We start from the raw sequence: 19,508 nt of genomic DNA on the forward strand, positions 1-19,508 counted from the left end.
TGATGCAAATAAGTTGCAGATGAGTCATTTTTAGGAGGTTGAGTAACACAAACATACTGTAGTGTGTTATTCTGTCAGTGTGTGTGTGTGTGTGTTTCCCAGAGTTTGTGTATGTGTGTCCAACTAGAACAGTCACATGTTTCTAATTGCTACCAGGAGGTTTCCCCCAAATGACACTGTTCCCACACAGGTCACACAGTTTTACTGCAGATCTCTGATCCACCCGAATGCCATTACCTAAAATAAATGAAATAATTTCAACGAGAATCCAGATGTACCTCTTTAGCTGTTATTTTTGCGAATGCCTACTTAATATGTTTCCACTTGTCTTCAGTCCCACATTCCTTGGCTGCTCTCCTGTCCCAGGGGATAATAGAATGAGAGCTGAGGGATATTTCAAAGAAGCATCAGGGTTTGTCAATTTATAGCAGCAAAGTTTGCAGTTGTTTTTTTACATATTAAATGCAAAAATCATTGGAATGGGTTTGCCATTATTCTGTTAATGTTAATGGGACGAATATACAATAAATAACCCAGCAAAGTAAGAAGAAAAGAGAAAATATAGGCTGAGGGTCTCTGCAGATACAGGCACCGCCACACACTTTTATTTTTGTATTCAACTTTTATTTAGCCAAGATAATCCCACTGAGCATTTAAATCTCATTTACAATGGGGTAAGTTTCAAGGCAACGTAGCCTCAAGCTGTTTGGTTTTCACTGAAACACAGTTGAATACATGAGCAGCACTGGGCCGAGAATCTTCTTCCCACAAAGAAAGAATGAACTATTTGGTTCTTGTCCTTGTGGGTGTAACCATTGCTAACTGATTACTCATGTTTCTGTGAGTTTACACACGGGTAAGTTACAGGGACATTTTCCATCTTTCAAAGTATCGTGTGTCAGTCCAAGGACATTCATGTCCTTAATCTGTGCTTTGGTGAAAGGAGGAGTTCAAACTGAACAGATCCTTGTACACTCCCCCCATCAGAATGCCGGCATGTGGGAGGGATCAGCAGGCAGAACAAGACGGAACCCTGAACCGTCCCCCAGTTCCCCCATTTACAGCTCTCACGCTCTCTGTACTGTTGACCGGAAACAACAGTCAGCCTGAGCAGCTTAAACCAAGAGCACATCTTACCTACAGCTACTTCTCCTGGGTTCAGGTAGCTCTCACAAGATCAAGCATTGATAGAGAAAGGATTTTGGGTTGTGGTAACATGGCATCTCTCAAAACGGTGCTTTATCTGGGAGTCTGGCTGTCTGCTTGGATCATCACTACTGCAGGTAAAAGCACATGATAGATAGATAGATAAGCGTGCATGTTTTGTGCATGTAGGGTATCATGTTTTCTCCACTGGAAGGACACTCTATAGGGCACTTCATCACATTTTCTCCACTGGATCTTATCTCTGGAAGGCACGTCCTGACTTTTTCTCCACTGGAAGGGTACACTTAGAGGGCACTTTATTTATTTTTCTCCACTGGAAGGGCACCCTCAGGGGAACGTCACCATGTTTTCCACGAGATGGGCACCCTACAGGTCACTTCATCATGTTTTTTCCACCAGATGGGCACCCTACAGGGCATGTCATTATGTTTTCTCCACTGGAAGGCCACCCTAAAGGGCACAGCATCATGTTTTCTCTATTTCTATTCTGCCCATTTGTGTTTGGCTTTGTGTGATGATCAGACTTTAGTCTCTGGTGTCATGGTCACCTTAATGTCCCGCCACCACATATACGCTGTTTAGCTCATCAAATATGCTGATATTCTGTGTTCCAATATGATGCAACTTATTTCACAGCTGAGGTCCACTGTGTCAGATAGATATTGGACAGAGAGGAATTCTACATCTTGGAAAGATACCAATAATTTGTTATGTTAAGTTAGGTATTATACATTTGTTTGTTCGGCCTAAATATATAATGCATTAAATATTCCAGGTATACAAGCTGTAGATAAAATACATGTTCGACATTTATTTGTATTGGAAATGTCACTAATATTCATTTAGTAAGTCTGGCCAATTATTTAAAGCGAGAATCTTCATGAGCTTAATGGAACAAGAACTTTGCACAGTTGTAACATTCTTCACTTGTTCTGTAATCAGTTAATGTTCCATCAGGGTATTTACCTAATCATGACGCAGCATTTTTTTTAAAGACGTGTGGAAATGGGTTAGAAGCAAGGAATGAACCAAACAAAATGTTCCACAACATTTGGACGTTTTAAGAAAAGAACGCAATGAGAACAAGATGGAATGTTACAAGAATGTGCTGGACACCAGGCATCTCAAACTGTATTAGGTTGTTACTAACAGTCTCACTTCTGGCTCACGTTCAGCTCTGCCAACTGGCAAGGTCTGACTGTAATTATGGTCTGCTTATGAGAAAGAGGAGGATAGGGAGGTGGATGTCAAAGTTTACAGATCTATCAAAGTGGACATATAAGTATTCGTTGTGATACTACACTACACTAACATAACTAAAACAGGAAGGGAGATCATGGGTGACCAGAAAACGAATGTTGTTACATTTTTTTTTCATAGATGAGAACTTTGTGCCTAAAGCGGAGAATGTACGTTGGGTGTCTCTGGACTTTAAAACCATCCTCGTCTGGACTACTAACGCTTCTGATTACAAATACACTGTCTCGTACCATAGGTGAGTCCACACACACACACACAGCCGTGTTTTCATGACTTTTGGGGACATTGCATTGACGACATCATTTAAATCATTGTTCTTCTGTTTTGTCATGTGACTATCAGTGAGGAGCCTGAATGGAGTCAGAGTCCCGACTGCATCCGAATGTCACATTCAGAATGTGATCTGACCGACCACCTCCGACCTTTGGACAGGTAGGACCTCTGTCCTTTCAAGTCTTTTCAAGTTCTGTAATGTTTCAATTGGGCCTATGTATCTGGTAGGTTCAGTAACTTATAGCACTTTACATTCATTTGTAATTTCTAACGCCAATCAAATTTTATGATCTTCCGACAGAGACTTGTATGTCTGTTTTTTTTCTGGTGACCTCATCCATCTTTATCTGATCTATCATAAATTATGAGTAGCCACATGTGTACAATTTTATGTCTATGAAGTATATTTGAAGTTCTATTATCTGTTCTAGTTTCAGTATGCTGACTTTAATATTATTGTACTTCTCACATTTCATTTTAAGAATTTCCTGTCCTCTCTTTTAGATGAATCTCAGGGTTGACCGTCTTGCTTGAGACTTTTGAGCTTTGGCCTCTCTTCTCTGCAAAATCCATCCATGCATGTTGAATGTATATTACTTATCTTCCACCCATATTTATGTATTCCTGTTTGACAGGACCTACACTGTCCAGATCAAAACCGAGCCTGTGACCGTGGACTATGACTATGACCTGGAGGACTTCCCTCACAGTCCTTGCCCTCCCTTCAACCCCTATAGAGAGAGTAGGTATAGCATGCACACGCAAAACAAATCCACACATAACACACATCAGAGTTGTCAATGAGCAGCCTGGTCCCCTAAAAATAACGTGCAACCAATACAACGAAACTGCATCGTCACTTACGTTTCGAGGGAAACATATTTCCTCTCAGATTGTGTTTGTTTATGACGTATCACAAATATGTTTCTAATGAGTCCACATAAGGAGGACTCATTGATCACATTTGGGACATGCTTCTTTCATGGAATATGTCAGACCTGGTTATTCATCTCGCTGTATACGTGGTTCTAATAGTAGTCAGGTTTCTGATCAAATGTGTGCATGTGGGTCTTAAATCATGAAAATCTTAGTCACTACGTTCAGTACCAACAGTGGATAAGGTGTATCCCTGTATTTTTTATCAGAGTACTCCAGGTCCAGCTTTCTGAAAACCAGGATAAAGTGTGTACATTCACAACACATTACCCTGATAAACCTGAGGATACTAGCTCGCATTTAAACACATTCAGTGTCGTGAAATAAAATGTCAGTTCTCTTTGTTATCTGGCAAGTGTGACTTGTTTTTACATTGTTTGAATTACAGCAATGTTTTATTACGCTAAAGGAGACGAAGGCTGGAAGATAGAGCTAGTATTACCTCACATCCTTCAGCTTTATGAATTAGACCCTGTGAACCCGCCTGAATAAGCCTGAGCCTCATCCTTACTGGTGATTCATCCTCTCCTCAGCGAACATCAGCGCAGTGAATTTCACCGTGGAAGTCGTGGATGAGAGCAGAGTAATGGTCAACATCACAGATCCTCTGAGCGGTGTTCATGAGCTTGGGAAGCAGCTCAGCCTCAGAGACGTTTTCAAGAAAGACCTCAAGTATAAGATCAGCTACTACAAGTCTGGAAGCACAGGCAAGGTACAGTATTCAGGTGCCACCAACATGAAGCTCAGTCATACAAACAAAGTCTCACCAGAGTATTGAAAACTAACAAACAGTTGAATAGTGAAAATACCGACTAGGATGATCATAGAGTAAATGGAATTTTTCCAAAGCCCTTCAAAAATGTTTCAGCGTTAACTGAAACGCTGCCTTCTTGCCTGCCTACGTTGCCTTCTTTGAAAAGGTGAGTTAAGGTTAATCTGTATAAAGATCGAGCTCGCCTGTGAGAGACAGAGACTCGTGGAGGCTGCTCCATTGTGAACCCAAACATAAAATACAGATGATAATATAGATAAGTGTAACGGTTCATACTGGAATGGAGCCGCTTTAGAAGCTGATTGGATATTATAAAAAATACTTACTGCATGTTGAAATATGTCAAAAACATTAAGGTCCACGACAGAGATGATGAGATTTTAGATTTGAAATATATATATATAAATGTGTTTATCTATTCAAGAATTTATGAATGTCTAAATGTTAACGGTGAGTTGGATAGATGTTGAAGTGATTGACGGTAATATTTCCTTCTTACCTGGTAGAGAGACATCATATCTAACTCCAGTACAGCAGAGGTGTCAAAGCTGAATGCGGGACAGAGTTACTGCTTCATGGTTGCAGCTTTCATCCCCTCCAGACCCAAAAGCTCCCAGCAAGGAGCCTGGAGCATCCAGTGGTGCACACCCGGAGACGGTAACGTCCTGCAAGTTGCGCACACTCTGTATGCACTACACTACCACTCAGGTCTCGCTCCCAGCTCGTCAAATACAGACGGTTGGTCAGTGCTCCTCTGAGTTTGATATCGACACACGAGGCACCATTTGGCGTTTGTATGAGATGCACCAGGGTTTTCAACTGACTCCAATGTAAACCCATCTGCATCGCTGTTAGACTGTCAGAGCCAGTGACGCGGTATAAAGAGCTAGATGGTCCACACAGGCTGGTGGATAGGTCAAACACAGGACTTTCATCCAGGAGGCCGCTGTTTGTGTCCTGTGCTTAACTGAAATTGAATGTTGACATTTTGTCATATCAGTCTTGACTCAAGTGATTCACCAGTCACATGACACGTTTGACACTCGTTAGCCAGTCAATTTAACGTCAACCTAAACCAAACTAAGTGGTTTTATTGCCTAAACCTAACGCCCTGTGAAGACGGAAGTTTATTTTGAAAAGATACGATGTACACAAGCATGAAACGCCATCCCTGACGTGTTCCAAGCTGAGGCCAGAGGAGTACGTAGTAGTATCATAGTTTGAAGCTTAGGGGCTAAGTTTGAAGTGAGAATGTGTTGCACAACTCGTCAAACAAACACAGCCCTTTCACCCAGGAGACCACTGTTGGTGTCCCGTGTGAAACCAAAAGTCAACATTTACTTATTTCACAAAGATTTTCTTACATTACTTCCCGACTATCATAGCGTCGTTATTTTATGTAACAAGTGCACTTATTTTAACCCCAAACCACCGGAAACCTAACCAAGTACTTTTGTTGCTTAAGTAAATCTAAAATCGAATTAAACCTACGTGGGAAGTTTGTTTTGAAAATACACTATGGATGTAACTAGTGGAAACCAACACAACCTCACTGACACGTCCAGGAATGATGCTAGATGCTCAGGGCCACTGACCAAGTGTCAGTATTTGAGTTGGGAGTGAGAATGTGTTGCAACCAAACAGGGTACAGACATAAATATGAATCAGCATCACATTAAGGCAGGAGCCTCAGTCCTCATGTGATGGGCAAAGACTCGCATGGACACAAGCATTAGGTTCAGTTTCAGGAAGAATAAACATTTTGGGCTTTATTTGGGGGGGGGGGGGGTTGTCATGAGTCATGAGTCCTGCTTGTGGTTTTTATGGATAAGACATTTTTTTGTCTACGTGCTTGGAGATCGTTCCGGTTGACGTACTTTGTGGTCAAGTCTCTGAGTCACCCTAAACACATTGAATCCCTCAAGCCTGACAAACAGGAATTTCCATTCATAAAACATCTGCTAAGCAGATATTTTTGTGTTTTGAAAATAGGTGGGATTCCACCCATTTGTTTTATGTGAATCACAAAAGGAAAAACACTGTCATATTTTTCTTCAAAAAAGCTTAAATATCAAAGAAATGTTCCTTAAATGTTTTCTGTATGTGATTAGATTGGCATGGAAACATCATGTCAGATGATCCAAACACATTGAACCATTAATTTATAGAGCTACAATACTAAAAAACTATAATCTACATTTAAAAGTGCAATGTTTAAGATGTGGTCCGAATTTTTGTTTAAAATATTAAAAGAAGACGTCGTTTTATTGTTTCAGAGAAATCTAGTGAAATCAGCATGCTAACTAGATCGCCCCGGCCCGTCCTGTCTTGTAGTACCACTTGTACCTCGAGAGGCGATAGTGAGTCACTGTAGCGTCCAGTCTGTGTTCAGTCCAAAACGAGAGGACCAAGAAGTAGAGCTGCCTTGAGGGCTTGTCAATCACGTTGAAGCAAAAGGGTCAGTGTTGTTTGTTTATTGGATTCAATCCAAAGTGTCTGAAATGCAAAAAACATCTGGCACCCTCGCCTCTTCCTCCCGTCCATAAGGAAACTACTACGCTGGGAGGAGAGCGGGCTAGGCTTAGAGAGACGGATGGAGCTTCAGTAGCAGTTAGCAGTTAGCTCGAATTCAGTCACTCTGGATTTAGTTCAAAACGTACACTGCTGTTAGTTAGCAGTTGGCTTTTTAAGATTTGTTTACACCCAGTAGTAGAGGTGAAATGCTGCCCCCTAGTTGTTCGGAGCATGCGGCCAGTTCTTACACATTGCACCTTTAAAGTGACAGATCCATCGGTCTAACTGTGACTCTCGTTGTCCCACCAGAGCTGAGTCTGGCAGCGTGGGTCGGTGCAGTCTTCATCCTGCTCACAGTCCTCGTCATCATCGTTACGGTGACCGTCCTCTGCTGCAAATGCTGCCGTCAAAAAAACACGTCTCAGTCATCGGCACCTGTTTAGTGCGTGTGTGTGTGTGTGTGTGTCTTACAAACACAGGGAGCTGGTCTCTCTCCTCTCTGTTTCTAAAAAAAACACGGTTCTACATCGCTATGCTCTTTGATTACGGTGAATTGTCGTCATTATTTTTCTATTTCATATTTTGATTTACATTAAGATGAACATGTTCAGCTTGCTATGACAGTGTAAGGCACACTGCATTATGAGCAAACAAATGTGAACAACTGTGCATTTCTTGTATTCATCCCATGTGTGTGAACGACCTATGTGGACTAATGATCATCAGTACATCAAGAATCAAGTACAGCTTCATTTTAGTTGATCAAATGCCACAGCAACAGTTCCAACTGGAAGAATGATCTAATTAAGATAATTTCGAATGTGATTTGTGTACCTGTTACATTGTATGACTAAATGTATAACATTCCCTCAACTTCCAAATCTTACCTTATCTTCTTTTAACCCGTCATGTCAATCCAGGTGACTGTTTCTACTCAACATATTTTTCACAATTTATTCTTTCATTAAAATGTCCCTTAAAAGTTCTGTCAGGAACAAAAAGAATGAACCACCAGTGGCAGCTGCTCAATAGAGGGCGCTAGGTCACCGCCCCCCCTTAAGCCACAAAAAAAACAATAATAATAAAAATAAATTATACAAATTGCTGCACGGTGGTGTAGTGGCTAGCACTATCACCTCACAGCAAGAGGGGCCCGGGTTCGATCCCCGATCCCGGGTGGTCCTTCTGTGTGGAGTTTGCATGTTCTCCCCGTTGCAGCGTGGGTTCCCCCCGGGTTCTCTGGCTTCCTCCCACAGTCCAAAGACATGCAGCTCAGGTTATTTGGAGACTCGAAATTGCCCGTAGGTGTGAATGTGAGTGTGAATGTTTGTCTGTCTCTGTATGTGCCCTGTGATGAACTGGCGACCTGTCCAGGGTGTATCCTGCCTTCGCCCAATGTCAGCTGGGATCGGCTCCAGCGCCCCGCGACCCTGAACAGGATAAGCGGTTTGGATAATGAATGAATGAATATACAAATTGTCAATATTTGTGTTTTTGAAATATAGAATGTACCCAGTAATATGTGTAAAATATGATATCTGCGCAAAATATATGCTTTTCCTCGTCCTCTCTGCCTGTCTGCACGTCTCAGCTGCTCTGGGGCGCTGGAGAAAGCGCCCACAGGAGGCGGGTCTATGAAGCAGTTTAGCCAATTGCTGATTAAAGATATAAATGTGTGACATACAATTTAGCCAATCAGCGTCCTCAAATACATTCAGCTTGGGGCAGAATCTGTATCGCCCCAAACTGCGCGTCTCCGTCTCTACAAGCGAGTGCGAGCACTACTCCTCCAAAACCCATTTGAGAGGAGAACTTTGGAGGAGAAACTGCACTGACCTCCAGTGGCGGCTGGTGGAAAATCTTCTAGGTAGGGCCATCCAATGAATTTCAGCAAACATCCCAGTATGATTTAATGCAAAAACATTAATGTATCAAACACGCATTACTACTTTGCGGTTAAATATTTAACATTTATTCCAACACGAAAAAAAGCAGTAAATAACACTTTGACAAACACGTCAGGACATCTTATTAATGTCACCCTCACAGGGAATTCAGTATAATATAATAATATATATACCAGTGGTGGGCCATCAGGGCCAGCTAAGCCTTCTCTGCTGGCCTAAACAGAATCACAAAGTTATAGCTATTTTATAATTTAATAATTTTTCACAAATACACTAGCCTACATGTATTGTAATTTTTTTTCCCATTAGCTTATTTTCTCATTGCACAGCTCCTGTCTTCCTCTGTTGCTCTGTTTCCAGCATAGCTTGTTTTAAGGAGAGCTTTTATCCAATCAGATTCAGCCTCTATGTCTCTATGTAAGGAGAGAGGCCCGAGGTCCTCTAGGTAGACTTTGCAGTTTAAGTGAATGGGGACAATATTGTTGATTGTCATCGTCTTCAACCAATCAGATCTTTAGTTTAAGATGTTGGGCATATTCTTTGACGTGCTGATGCTACCCAGGTAGCCTGATAAGTACGTCTGCATTAACGTGCGCCGTGATTGGTCAGTGGGCCAGCGCGTGACTAATGTGAAATTTAAGGAAGCTGGCATAAGTTAGTCGGAGTACTAAGAGTTCAAATTGAAAGATATGGAAGAAATTATAACATTTTTAGGGTTTTGCTTGGTGTAGTTTATTTACTTTTATGAACGGTGTTCCTGGCTGACAGCGTCGCACATTTTATGGCTGGGAATGTGTTTCATTTTAACTGAGCATCTTGGTGTTTGGAGCTACGCTACGCTAACCTGAGGACGCCGTAGCACGGCAGGACACTACGGTGCTTTTGACAACTTTTGGAGAAACCCGAGCGGGGGCCGGTGGTTGGCGGTCACGACCGGTCGCGGTCGATTCATCCATGAATCGAGAAGGACTTCTCACTGGAACTGAAACGATGTACTGGGATTAAACTCTTTGTCAACAAAGAAAGGAGGATGGACTTTGTCTTTAATTAAGTGAACAGCATTCGGTAAGTGACAAACTGCGTTTGTTTTTTTACATCTGCAGTAACGTTAATATTTGAATGGCTCGTGCTCTTGTGTGGTGGAATGTGTGGATCCGCTGCAGGTCTGCTGGATTGATGTGTCATGCTTTGTTGTCATATAAATATATGTGACTGGTTCTTATGACTTTGTTGTTGTCATTGTTAAGTTGACTATGCATTGTCCGTTAATGACGCAGCGTCCCGTCATGCACGGATTCATGTATCTGCACCATAGCTGTTCAACTAGGACAGCACAGAAGGCCCAGGTATAAAATGCACGGCCTGCCACTGATATATACAGTATATATATATATATAGATATATCATATAATAATATTCAGTATAATATAAAACACACACATACATATATATATATATATATATATATATATATATATTATATCGCGATGAATCGCATTGTTATGGCAAAGTTCAATAATGAATTCAAAAGTAGTGTATTGCGCACTTTTATTTTAAAAGTACTGCTATATGAACAAAAGGGCAATAACATTTGGTTCACGAGATGCAGGTAGCATGTTTTATACTTAATTTGAATATAATTCATACTTTGTTGGCATCTTATTCTGAAAACCGGATGTTCGTCTGAAGAAACCGGATGTTGTCTCACTTAATCTTTCCGCTAACTTTCAAAGTCCTTAGCTCGCTCCCGATCTGTGCCGTTTAAATGCGTTTACGGTGAATGTCAGCATATAGGTGCACTAACATGTAAGTGTCTGCTGAGTTGACCACGGAGATCTGAGTGTCTGCTGACTTTACCGCAGCGATGTCCAGTAGTCTCCAGGGAGAGCAACAGCTGGTGAAGCTTCTCTCTTTATTTCTGCCCTCGACCAGAAGCGGAAGTCGCCTTTTCTCTACGGCAACCCTGAAGGGACATCATATCTCTAATACAAAACGATAAACATGAGACAGTCCGTTACAATAATAATAAATTAAAAATACTTACCTGTTTTTTTTTTTTGTTTTTTAATTATTATTATTGACTGACTATAGGATGTTTGCTGGCTTTTATCCCACTGTTCTTGTCATCCTCTTGTTGTTATGTCTATGTATTGTCTCTTGTCTTTCAATAAAAAAAAAAAATTATAATAAATTTTAAAATGCGTTAACCCGCGATAAAATAATTGTCGGCATTAATTAATGAATGCGTTAACGCGAAATTAACGCGTTAACTTGCCCAGCACTAATATATATATAATATAATATAATATAATATAACATGTTTATTTATTGAGATGCCCCTATGGACCTTGTTATAGGAGGTAAAGATCAGGAGAACTAAACATGAAGTGTAATTATGAATACTGATGTTAAATTAAGCTATGATGAGTTTTCAATGTTGATTTAAACAGAGAGGCTGAAGAGCCGCATGCGGCTCCGGGGCCGCAGGTTGCCGACCCCTGGGCTCGCTGGATGCAGTCATGCTAATAACAAACATATTTAGCTTTGTAAAACAACGGGGACAGATCCAGCACGGACAGTTAGGGAGTGAGGGATGAGGACGTAAGGAAACATGAGAACACCAGGGCACACATGGAGAACTCTGTCAAGCTACATGTTAGGCAAAGTAAACATCTTTTCTTCTACATAGTTGTCCTCAGTCTCATCTGCTTAACTTGGTCATGGAGGCATCAACATTTAATAGAGATGGTAAATTAACAGTGAAAACTCATCATAGCTTAATTTAACGTCAGTATTCATAATTACACTTCATGTTTACTTCTCCTGATCTTTACCTCCTATAACAAGGTCCATAGGGGCATCTCAATAAATAAACATGTTATATTATATTATATTATATATATATATGATATATATTATTATATTATATTGCTTGTGAGGGTGACAAAAATAAGATGTCCTGACGTGTTTATCAAAGTGTTATTTACTGCTTTTTTTCGTGTTGGAATAAATGTTAAATATTTAACTGCAAAGTAGTAATGCGTGTTGAATACCTTCATGTGTTTGCATTAAATCATTGTGGGATGTTTGCTGAAATTGATTGGATGTGGCACAGCCCTCACCAGCCAGCACTGTTAACCACTAAAAAAAACAGTAAATGAATCTCTTTAGAGGCACCTAGTGGCTCCCCCTCGCAACTACAACCACATCAGCAAACTCATTTCTTCAAATCCATATTTCTCTATTATTTTAGCCTTATTGAGAGTTATTATTCTTTATTGTTTTGTGTCATAAGTGTGGAAAAGTAATAAAACAATAAAAATGAAAAGTTTCTCCAGATTTCATCATGCTTTATTCTTTGTATGGAGACGAACCATTATGTTTCTGAACATCTGCCGACCGGTCCGATCTGTATCTGACTAAAACAGTGCATGAGAGGTGTCACCACCAACTCTCCAGTTCCTCTCCGCTGTACAGAACAATTTATCCAGTGTGGCAAAGACATGGAGTATCAGGGGATTTGATTTCTAGAAAGAGACATTGGTGTTGAGTTTTTCAAATGTATTTTTTGGCACTTTGAGCACTGCAAGCCAAGTGCCATCTTGTCCCATTGTATTGGAGAGAGGGAAGACATTTCTACAGCTGACACCTCCAACACCAGGCAACTCACAGCAGAACAATGTAAATGGATAAATAACGATTATTCATCGTTCAAGAGGTTTTTAATGCAGAGGCAGAGGAAAGCCAAGCAGTAAAGGTTAGGCATTGACCTCGAATGGTTAACCATTCGAGGTCCTTGCCTAACCTTAAAACCTCTTAAGCTCGGGCCCTATTTGTAGGCCTCTGCTCGAAAATAGCATACCCATACAAAAGTGACCACAGTTCTGTAACTACAAGGTCTATTTTAATAATTTTTGATGCTATAATCAGATCACAACACTTGTGAGATTGTTCAGTGGGTAATATTGTGTATATGTTGCTGGTTAATATAGTAAATGAAGACATTACACAGCTCAAATTGAAAATAATCAGGTTCGCCTGATAAAAAGCACTTTTATTGATATAAGGTTGTTGAAATAATGCAGATATCTCCCTAAAAAGTCTCCCAAATCATAGCACAACCGATCAGTAGTTGCTGAATAAAGGTTAAAGTGGGATAAAGTGAAGAATAAGAGGCTTTAGTAGAGAGCGGTCAAGCGAGGTCATCATTTTCGAACCAGCTGTTGCAGCTCTTACATTGTACTTTTATATACTATATAACTATATATTTCACTTTTTTTTATCATTCATATTATTCAATACATCAAAATACAGCTGTTAGGAATCATTTTGAGATTCCTAACATCAGAGCCTGTTTCTGGCTGTCATCTATAGGATTTTCTCAGTTCATGTGTGTGTATGGGGCTGTAGCCTATCATGGTCGATTTCAGTCAATAAGCCCTCCTTCGACGCGTGAGAGTCTCAGGAAGGCTTGTGTCGAATTTGGTGTTGATTGACACAAGTTTCAGCCAGTAAAGTTGCAAGAAGTGCCGTGTATCCCCGAGCGTAAATTTCCGCTCGCCGGAAGTCTGACCGCTCGCCCAAGCTGGATTGACCGCTCTTATTCTGGAAACAGCTCGGAAGTAAACAGGATGCAGTTAGCAACAATGATTCCAGCTTTGAAACGGATAATCTGCTACGTTATTGTACTCATTTTTCATAAAACCGGACCAAACACCCACGATTGTTTTTGGCGGAGGGCAGTACGATGGCACCTTTGTCCACTCACAGCTGTCTACTGCTTCGATGGAGAGAAAAACCAAAGGTATTTATGTGTTCGGCCACGTGTGTTAATGCTATAAAATGCATTGCATGGCTTGGTAGCAGCTAGCATCAGGGTGCAAATATTGATTTGCAGTACACATAATGGCGATTTCTGGCCAGGATTTTATTCTTTTATGCCACATTTTCTAGATGCTTATATTAGTAGTCTATAGTTGTGTTTGGAGTGTATAAAAAGTGACTTTTGTGATAGTGTTGCCCATATGTTGCTGTTTAATCCGGAAAAAAAACTGGACAAATCCACAATATTACCGAAGAATAAGGCTATTTTCCGAACATGATTTTCAGGGGTGCTGAGCCCGAGAGCCCCCGAATTCGGGGTGTCGTGCTCAAGAGGATTTATTCGAGGTCAATGCCTAACCTTAAGGTTAGGCATTGGTTAGGCATTGACCTCAAATGGTTAAGGTTGGGCATTGACCTCGAATGGTTAAGGTTAGGCATTGACAATTGTTGGAAACATTTGGTATAAGGTAAGTCCACAACTCAACAAGTATATAATATTGGTCAAGTTGGTTTGTTGGCATTTTAATATAGAGAAGTTACATATTATACCTTTAATTTCATCAGGTGAACACAAACTTAACTCACATGAATGATAATGCTCCTCTGCATCTGCTGTATGTGTCAATAAGCAACATGTTTGCTGTAGTTTCAAAGTGATTTGTTGTTCAGGGTGTTCTACTGCCCCCAAGTGGTCAAAGAAATCAATTGTAGCTTCAGGTTTTAGGTGCCAGTCTGACAAGTACACAAGATGTGTTGTTTCCATGACAGACCTGATTGTTGGTTTATCTGAGAATGGAAGTTCATTCTGTTTCCAGCTGCTGCTCACTGCTCCTCTTCCTGTTTCTGGATAGACCACATGTACATTGACACAAATCAAAAAGTGACAAACCAGACACCACGTTGGAATCATAGGTGAGTTTTATTTCTTATTTTTTCCAACACAGAACCTCAGATTTAGACAGCAACACACACAACATCACAAATAAATGTATTGTCATAACAAGAAAGCATGTCACCATGGCAAAACACAGAAGTTCTTTTGAATATCATTTCACTCAACCATGGCTCTTTAAAGTGCACACATCATAGAAAACACACACACATGAATGAACAGCCCCAGGAGCAACTTTACTCTCTCTCTGAACAATATTACTGCTTTCAATAATATTCTGATCATGTTACATATTATAAGTACATAAATAAATACCAAAATTAATCATTACAAAAATAAATAAATAAATATGTCAACAACAAATAATAATGTAACTACCTTCTGTGTAAATAATAAAATAACTTGCTAACCTGGTTATTTTTACAATGCAAGGAATGAGATGTTTCTTTTACTACATGTGCCTATGTACAGTGATCATTTTCAACATTTTATTAGTAAGGAAACGGAGATTTATTCTTCAAATAATTGTTTTTGTTTAGCTTTGGAGAGTGGAAGATTGATTTCATTGAACTCAGATGTGGAACTCGGTATAATTCACTTTAACTGTTCTTAAATCCTTTGCACAGTTCTCTTTTGAACAAATCTGGCCATATGAGTGGTTCTTCTATGAAACTCAATCTGTGATATTGTCATATGAATGGATGTGTTTGTGTCAGTTTGGCAATAGAAAATGTTGGTTCAGATTACAGCCAGTTCCTAAAACAGAAACGGGGTCGACCAGTCAGACTTCCTGAATATTTCTGGTTTGCACAGATCTCTAGAATAAGAAGTGGGTAACTCCAACCCGTTCTCATTCCCAAACGTCACCTACGGACACATGTTTAGGACCCTTTGGGTAGTTTCGTCAACCAAACTACTTGGTTAGGTTTAGTAAAAGGTCACAGTTTGGGTTCAGATAAGTATGTTTGGAACCTAACCACCGTTGGGTAGCCTTACATTATATGTGTGGTCTCAGGTAAGTAGATAATGTGCGTAACTTAAAAAAAAGTCAACATTGACTTCTAGTTTCACACGGGACTCGGACAGTGGTTCTCCTGGTCTCCACCCCGACCTCGTCCTTAAGTGGACTCTGTCGCTGTTTAAGACTCTGACATACTTTCTGTGTTCCACGGACGGCTGCGGACTTGTCACACGGACGGTTTGGCACTCCACGCATGCGCATTTCTCAATCCACTTTCCATTCCAGTTGGTTGTGGTAATGTAACGTTGGCTTGTCTTTGTATACTTTTAAAGAGAAATTATACTATACTAATATGTGTGCAGTCCGCACAGTCGCAAAAACTGGACTGCACGCGGACGTCCACATAGGGTCTGCAGCGGGCGCATAGCGACATTTATGTTACATTACAGTCATTTAGCAGACGCTTTTATCCAAAGCGACTTACAATCCAGATTTTATCTACACCGTAGGCACAGCTACAGGAGCAATTTTGGGGTTAAGTGTCTCGCTGAAGGACACATCGACATGCGACTAGCGGACCCTCTGATTGAAGGACGACCCTACTCTCCACTTAGCCACAGTCGCAGACATGGAAAGTATGAATTGGCCTTATACCAAGTCAACTGACTTCCGGAGCAGTCTAATAATGACACGGATAAGTTTACATTGAAGTTACTTGAAAGCCTGGTGCGTCTCTAAAGGGTGTCTTGTGTGTCGGTATCAGACGCTGAGGGGTGTGACAAAACCATCTACCAACAGATCATCACAGATGAGCCGAAGATTTGATACATTGTGTGATTGAAAGATGAACTCCTGAAGTAATTAAAACAAACAAACATGACCAAATAAGTGATCATGGGCAGATATTGTTCAATAGTGACTCTTCAGATGGAAGAAGACAGCAGAAACAAGCAGAAACTGCATTTCCAAATGACAAACTATTCATCTGTAGAGAGTAGAGATAAGTCCAGAAAGGCAGTACCAGTTTCACCACTTCATGGCTCTAATAATGTTGATTATGTATTTATCATTTGTATTGTGCGCATGAACAGTATTGGACAAGGATTTGATAATTGCATCACACAAACTATTGAACATATTCAAACAACCCTCGGCATGCATTGTGTTTGTATGAATTGGTTACATGGTATGTTGAATGTACAGCGCTTTGCAGCACAGAGGTTAAGATGTATTCGTTACACAGTATTTGTGGACTGTTTCCTTACAGCAAGCTGAAACAGAGCTTTATAGTGAGTTTGAGTCTGTTGTTTCACCGTCCAGCTGCAACTTTACTCTTTTGGTTCACTCTCACCACTCTCACAGCTTTCAAATGCAGACAGACACAAACAACTGAAAACCCACCTTTTTCGTGTGACGCAGTTGCATACAAAGTCAATGCAAAAACGTGAATAGAAGCAAATGGGGGATGCAAATGAGTTAAGATATTTCAACTTGTTGCGAAAAATTTGCGTGGGCTGTCGCAAGAAAGCCTATCAGTGTTGAGATTCTCCTCCTGACGTCACTGACGTCCTGATGTGTTGAATCAGAGATGGAGGAAAAGATATTGTATACATATATCTATGTTAGTACTTCATATTTGTACCAAGACCGGACAAAACTCCATGTGTATAAACTGTCTATGATATAACAATAATGTTGCTGCCGTATTTAAGCCTAGAGGACGTTATTTTAAGTGTTGATGGGGGAGCTGCAATGTTAGCATAGGCTAACCCTGATCAATTCAAACTCCATTCAGAAAACAAGCTTAAGCTTAAAAGTGCTTGCTGCAGTCTGTGCACATGCAGCATTTTCTAAGCACGCAGATGGGTGAAGAAAATGGAGAACTTTGAGAATGTTGGTTTACCGTGAGGAGAAATTTGCATGGAGTATAAAAGAGTAAAACGTTTTCTCGTCACACATCCGCGGCAGCCATGTCCCTGTGACTCTATATGGGGTAAGTATAACAGAGGCTCAATGCGAGACAAACATGTGTTTGTTGTCAACCCATTATTAAAGACTTACTGCCTGGTGAACGTAGTGGAGCATTTAACAGCTAAACAGCCAGATATTTCTTCAGGAGTTGGTGGAGACCAAAAGCTGAGCTAAAAGCGAGTAAATATTGGACTTACGTTCATCAGGTGGACACAAACATGACTGCATATGAATGATAACGTTGCTCTGTGTCTGCTGAATGTGTAAATATGTATAACTGCTTGCTAACAAGTTCACCGCATTATATTAAAAAGGTGATGATATGCCAATGTGTTCACAACTTGCATCTGCTGCCGACAACACCTACTGCAGGTTCAACAAAAATGATGGAAAATGTTTGACTTCATGCAGTTTGATCCATTCAACCAGCAGAACTAACCACTCTCCTCATGCAGATTCACACATACACAGCTGGATTGGACACTACAGTCTTCAGAGGCAAAACCGAGTCCATGGTGGCAGCAGTTAGCACTCCATTTACTATAAAATCCTTTTTCTATCTGCGTTCACTCCCTCTCTCTGATGTCTTTGGTTTGATGAGGGTAAACATGTTGTGCTCACTGGCCTATCAGAACTTTCCTTTAAGAACCTGCCGGTTAGAAACTCTGAAAGCTTTCGGTCCATTTCCGCTGGGCGAACACCACCCTCTTAAACCCTCTTAATTTTCCGTGCCGTAAAGCAATAAAGCGCTGCTCATCCTACCTGGTGACTGATTCCAGCCGTGTCCCAATTCCATACTTCATACTAACTAAGCAAGTTTAGAGTATGTAGATTGTTAAATTACACATTACACAAATTACTGTAAATATGCTCTTACTAAATCTGCTTGATGATCTATTAATTGTTGAGTGTGCTCTTGATTTAAACTATCTTCCCAACGTGCAGTTCACAAAGGAAACACATAATCAACTGAGACAGGACAGTAGCCCCATAACACCCAAAAAATGAACTAAGTGTGAAAACCTGAGTGCCTTGGGTTAAAATACCTCAGCGTTGAACAGGAACAGCAATCACCTCCCTACGCAGACTTTGTTCCCCTTTATACTTCTTTGCCCGTATTCCTTCTTTGCTCTCGTCACGATTAGTACCGCCACTTGAGGCTGTAAATGTGGGTCAATAACTTGCTTGTAAAAACGATGGGGGCGCTTTTTGGGCGGTATCCAATATGCAATTAGTATCTGGTACATACTACAGCCCAATTGATACTGAAATTGATTGGTGAGAGTTCAAAAAAATAATATATAGGTCATCTTTTATAAAAATACATAATTTAAACAAACATGTTTGACAGGGTTCACATACTGTATATAGTGAGTGGGACACTCTACAGCTCACAGCAGTGAATTAGTGAAGAAAAATACAGACAGTGGTGTGTGGACTCCAATGGCAGCTAGGAAAACAGATCAACTACAATATAAAATAATGAATTGGCAGTAGTCTTTCAAAGTCGCAGTTTGACATCAATCTGCTCATATTTTCACACCTATCCTTTAGTGTATGTACTAAACCAAGAAAATCAATTGCTGGGTCCCAATTTGCATACTTCTGCACTTACACTGTACCGCAAGTACGGCAGAATACAGTGCACTGTGAGTATCTGAATGGTGTACTCATAAGTGTGGACAATTCTCACCCTCAACGGACGCCATCTTGGCTATGTGCCGAAGGGGAGGTTCCGGCAGCGGTCACTTTGGTGAACACCGCACTATACAAATGTATTGTAAGTACCACTATACTGTTGTTGGATAGAAGCCATCTGTATTTTTTATTGGTTCAATTAGGAGTGTGTTTAATGATTTGATACCGCAAACAGTAACGCTGCTAGATAGCTAACAGCAACTGCTAGCTCGCTAAAAGCGACGATTGTCATTTCCGGTAAGTGCACAACACTTTGAGACAGCACTACCCTGTCGAAAGGACCTCACTATGCAAGTGAGTACATAGTGTACACAGTGTACCGCCTGGAAGTGT

At 40.6% G+C, this 19,508-nt stretch overlaps 1 protein-coding gene across 1 annotated transcript; it reads left to right on the forward strand.

Annotated features, from left to right (window-relative positions):
- Window positions 1–1,074: 1,074 nt before the first annotated feature.
- Window positions 1,075–7,970, forward strand: LOC116398562 (tissue factor-like). Its single transcript, XM_031874966.1, has 7 exons — window positions 1,075–1,283; window positions 2,548–2,662; window positions 2,770–2,859; window positions 3,336–3,442; window positions 4,170–4,348; window positions 4,915–5,065; window positions 7,232–7,970. Exons 1-7 carry the CDS (start codon window positions 1,217–1,219, stop codon window positions 7,363–7,365), a joined length of 843 nt encoding a protein of 280 aa, XP_031730826.1. The 5' UTR covers window positions 1,075–1,216; the 3' UTR covers window positions 7,366–7,970.
- Window positions 7,971–19,508: the final 11,538 nt, after the last annotated feature.

The sequence above is a fragment of the Anarrhichthys ocellatus genome, unplaced genomic scaffold (genome assembly GCF_004355925.1).
Source record: "Anarrhichthys ocellatus isolate YVR2014 unplaced genomic scaffold, GSC_Weel_1.0 scaffold85, whole genome shotgun sequence".
Taxonomy (NCBI): domain Eukaryota; kingdom Metazoa; phylum Chordata; class Actinopteri; order Perciformes; family Anarhichadidae; genus Anarrhichthys; species Anarrhichthys ocellatus.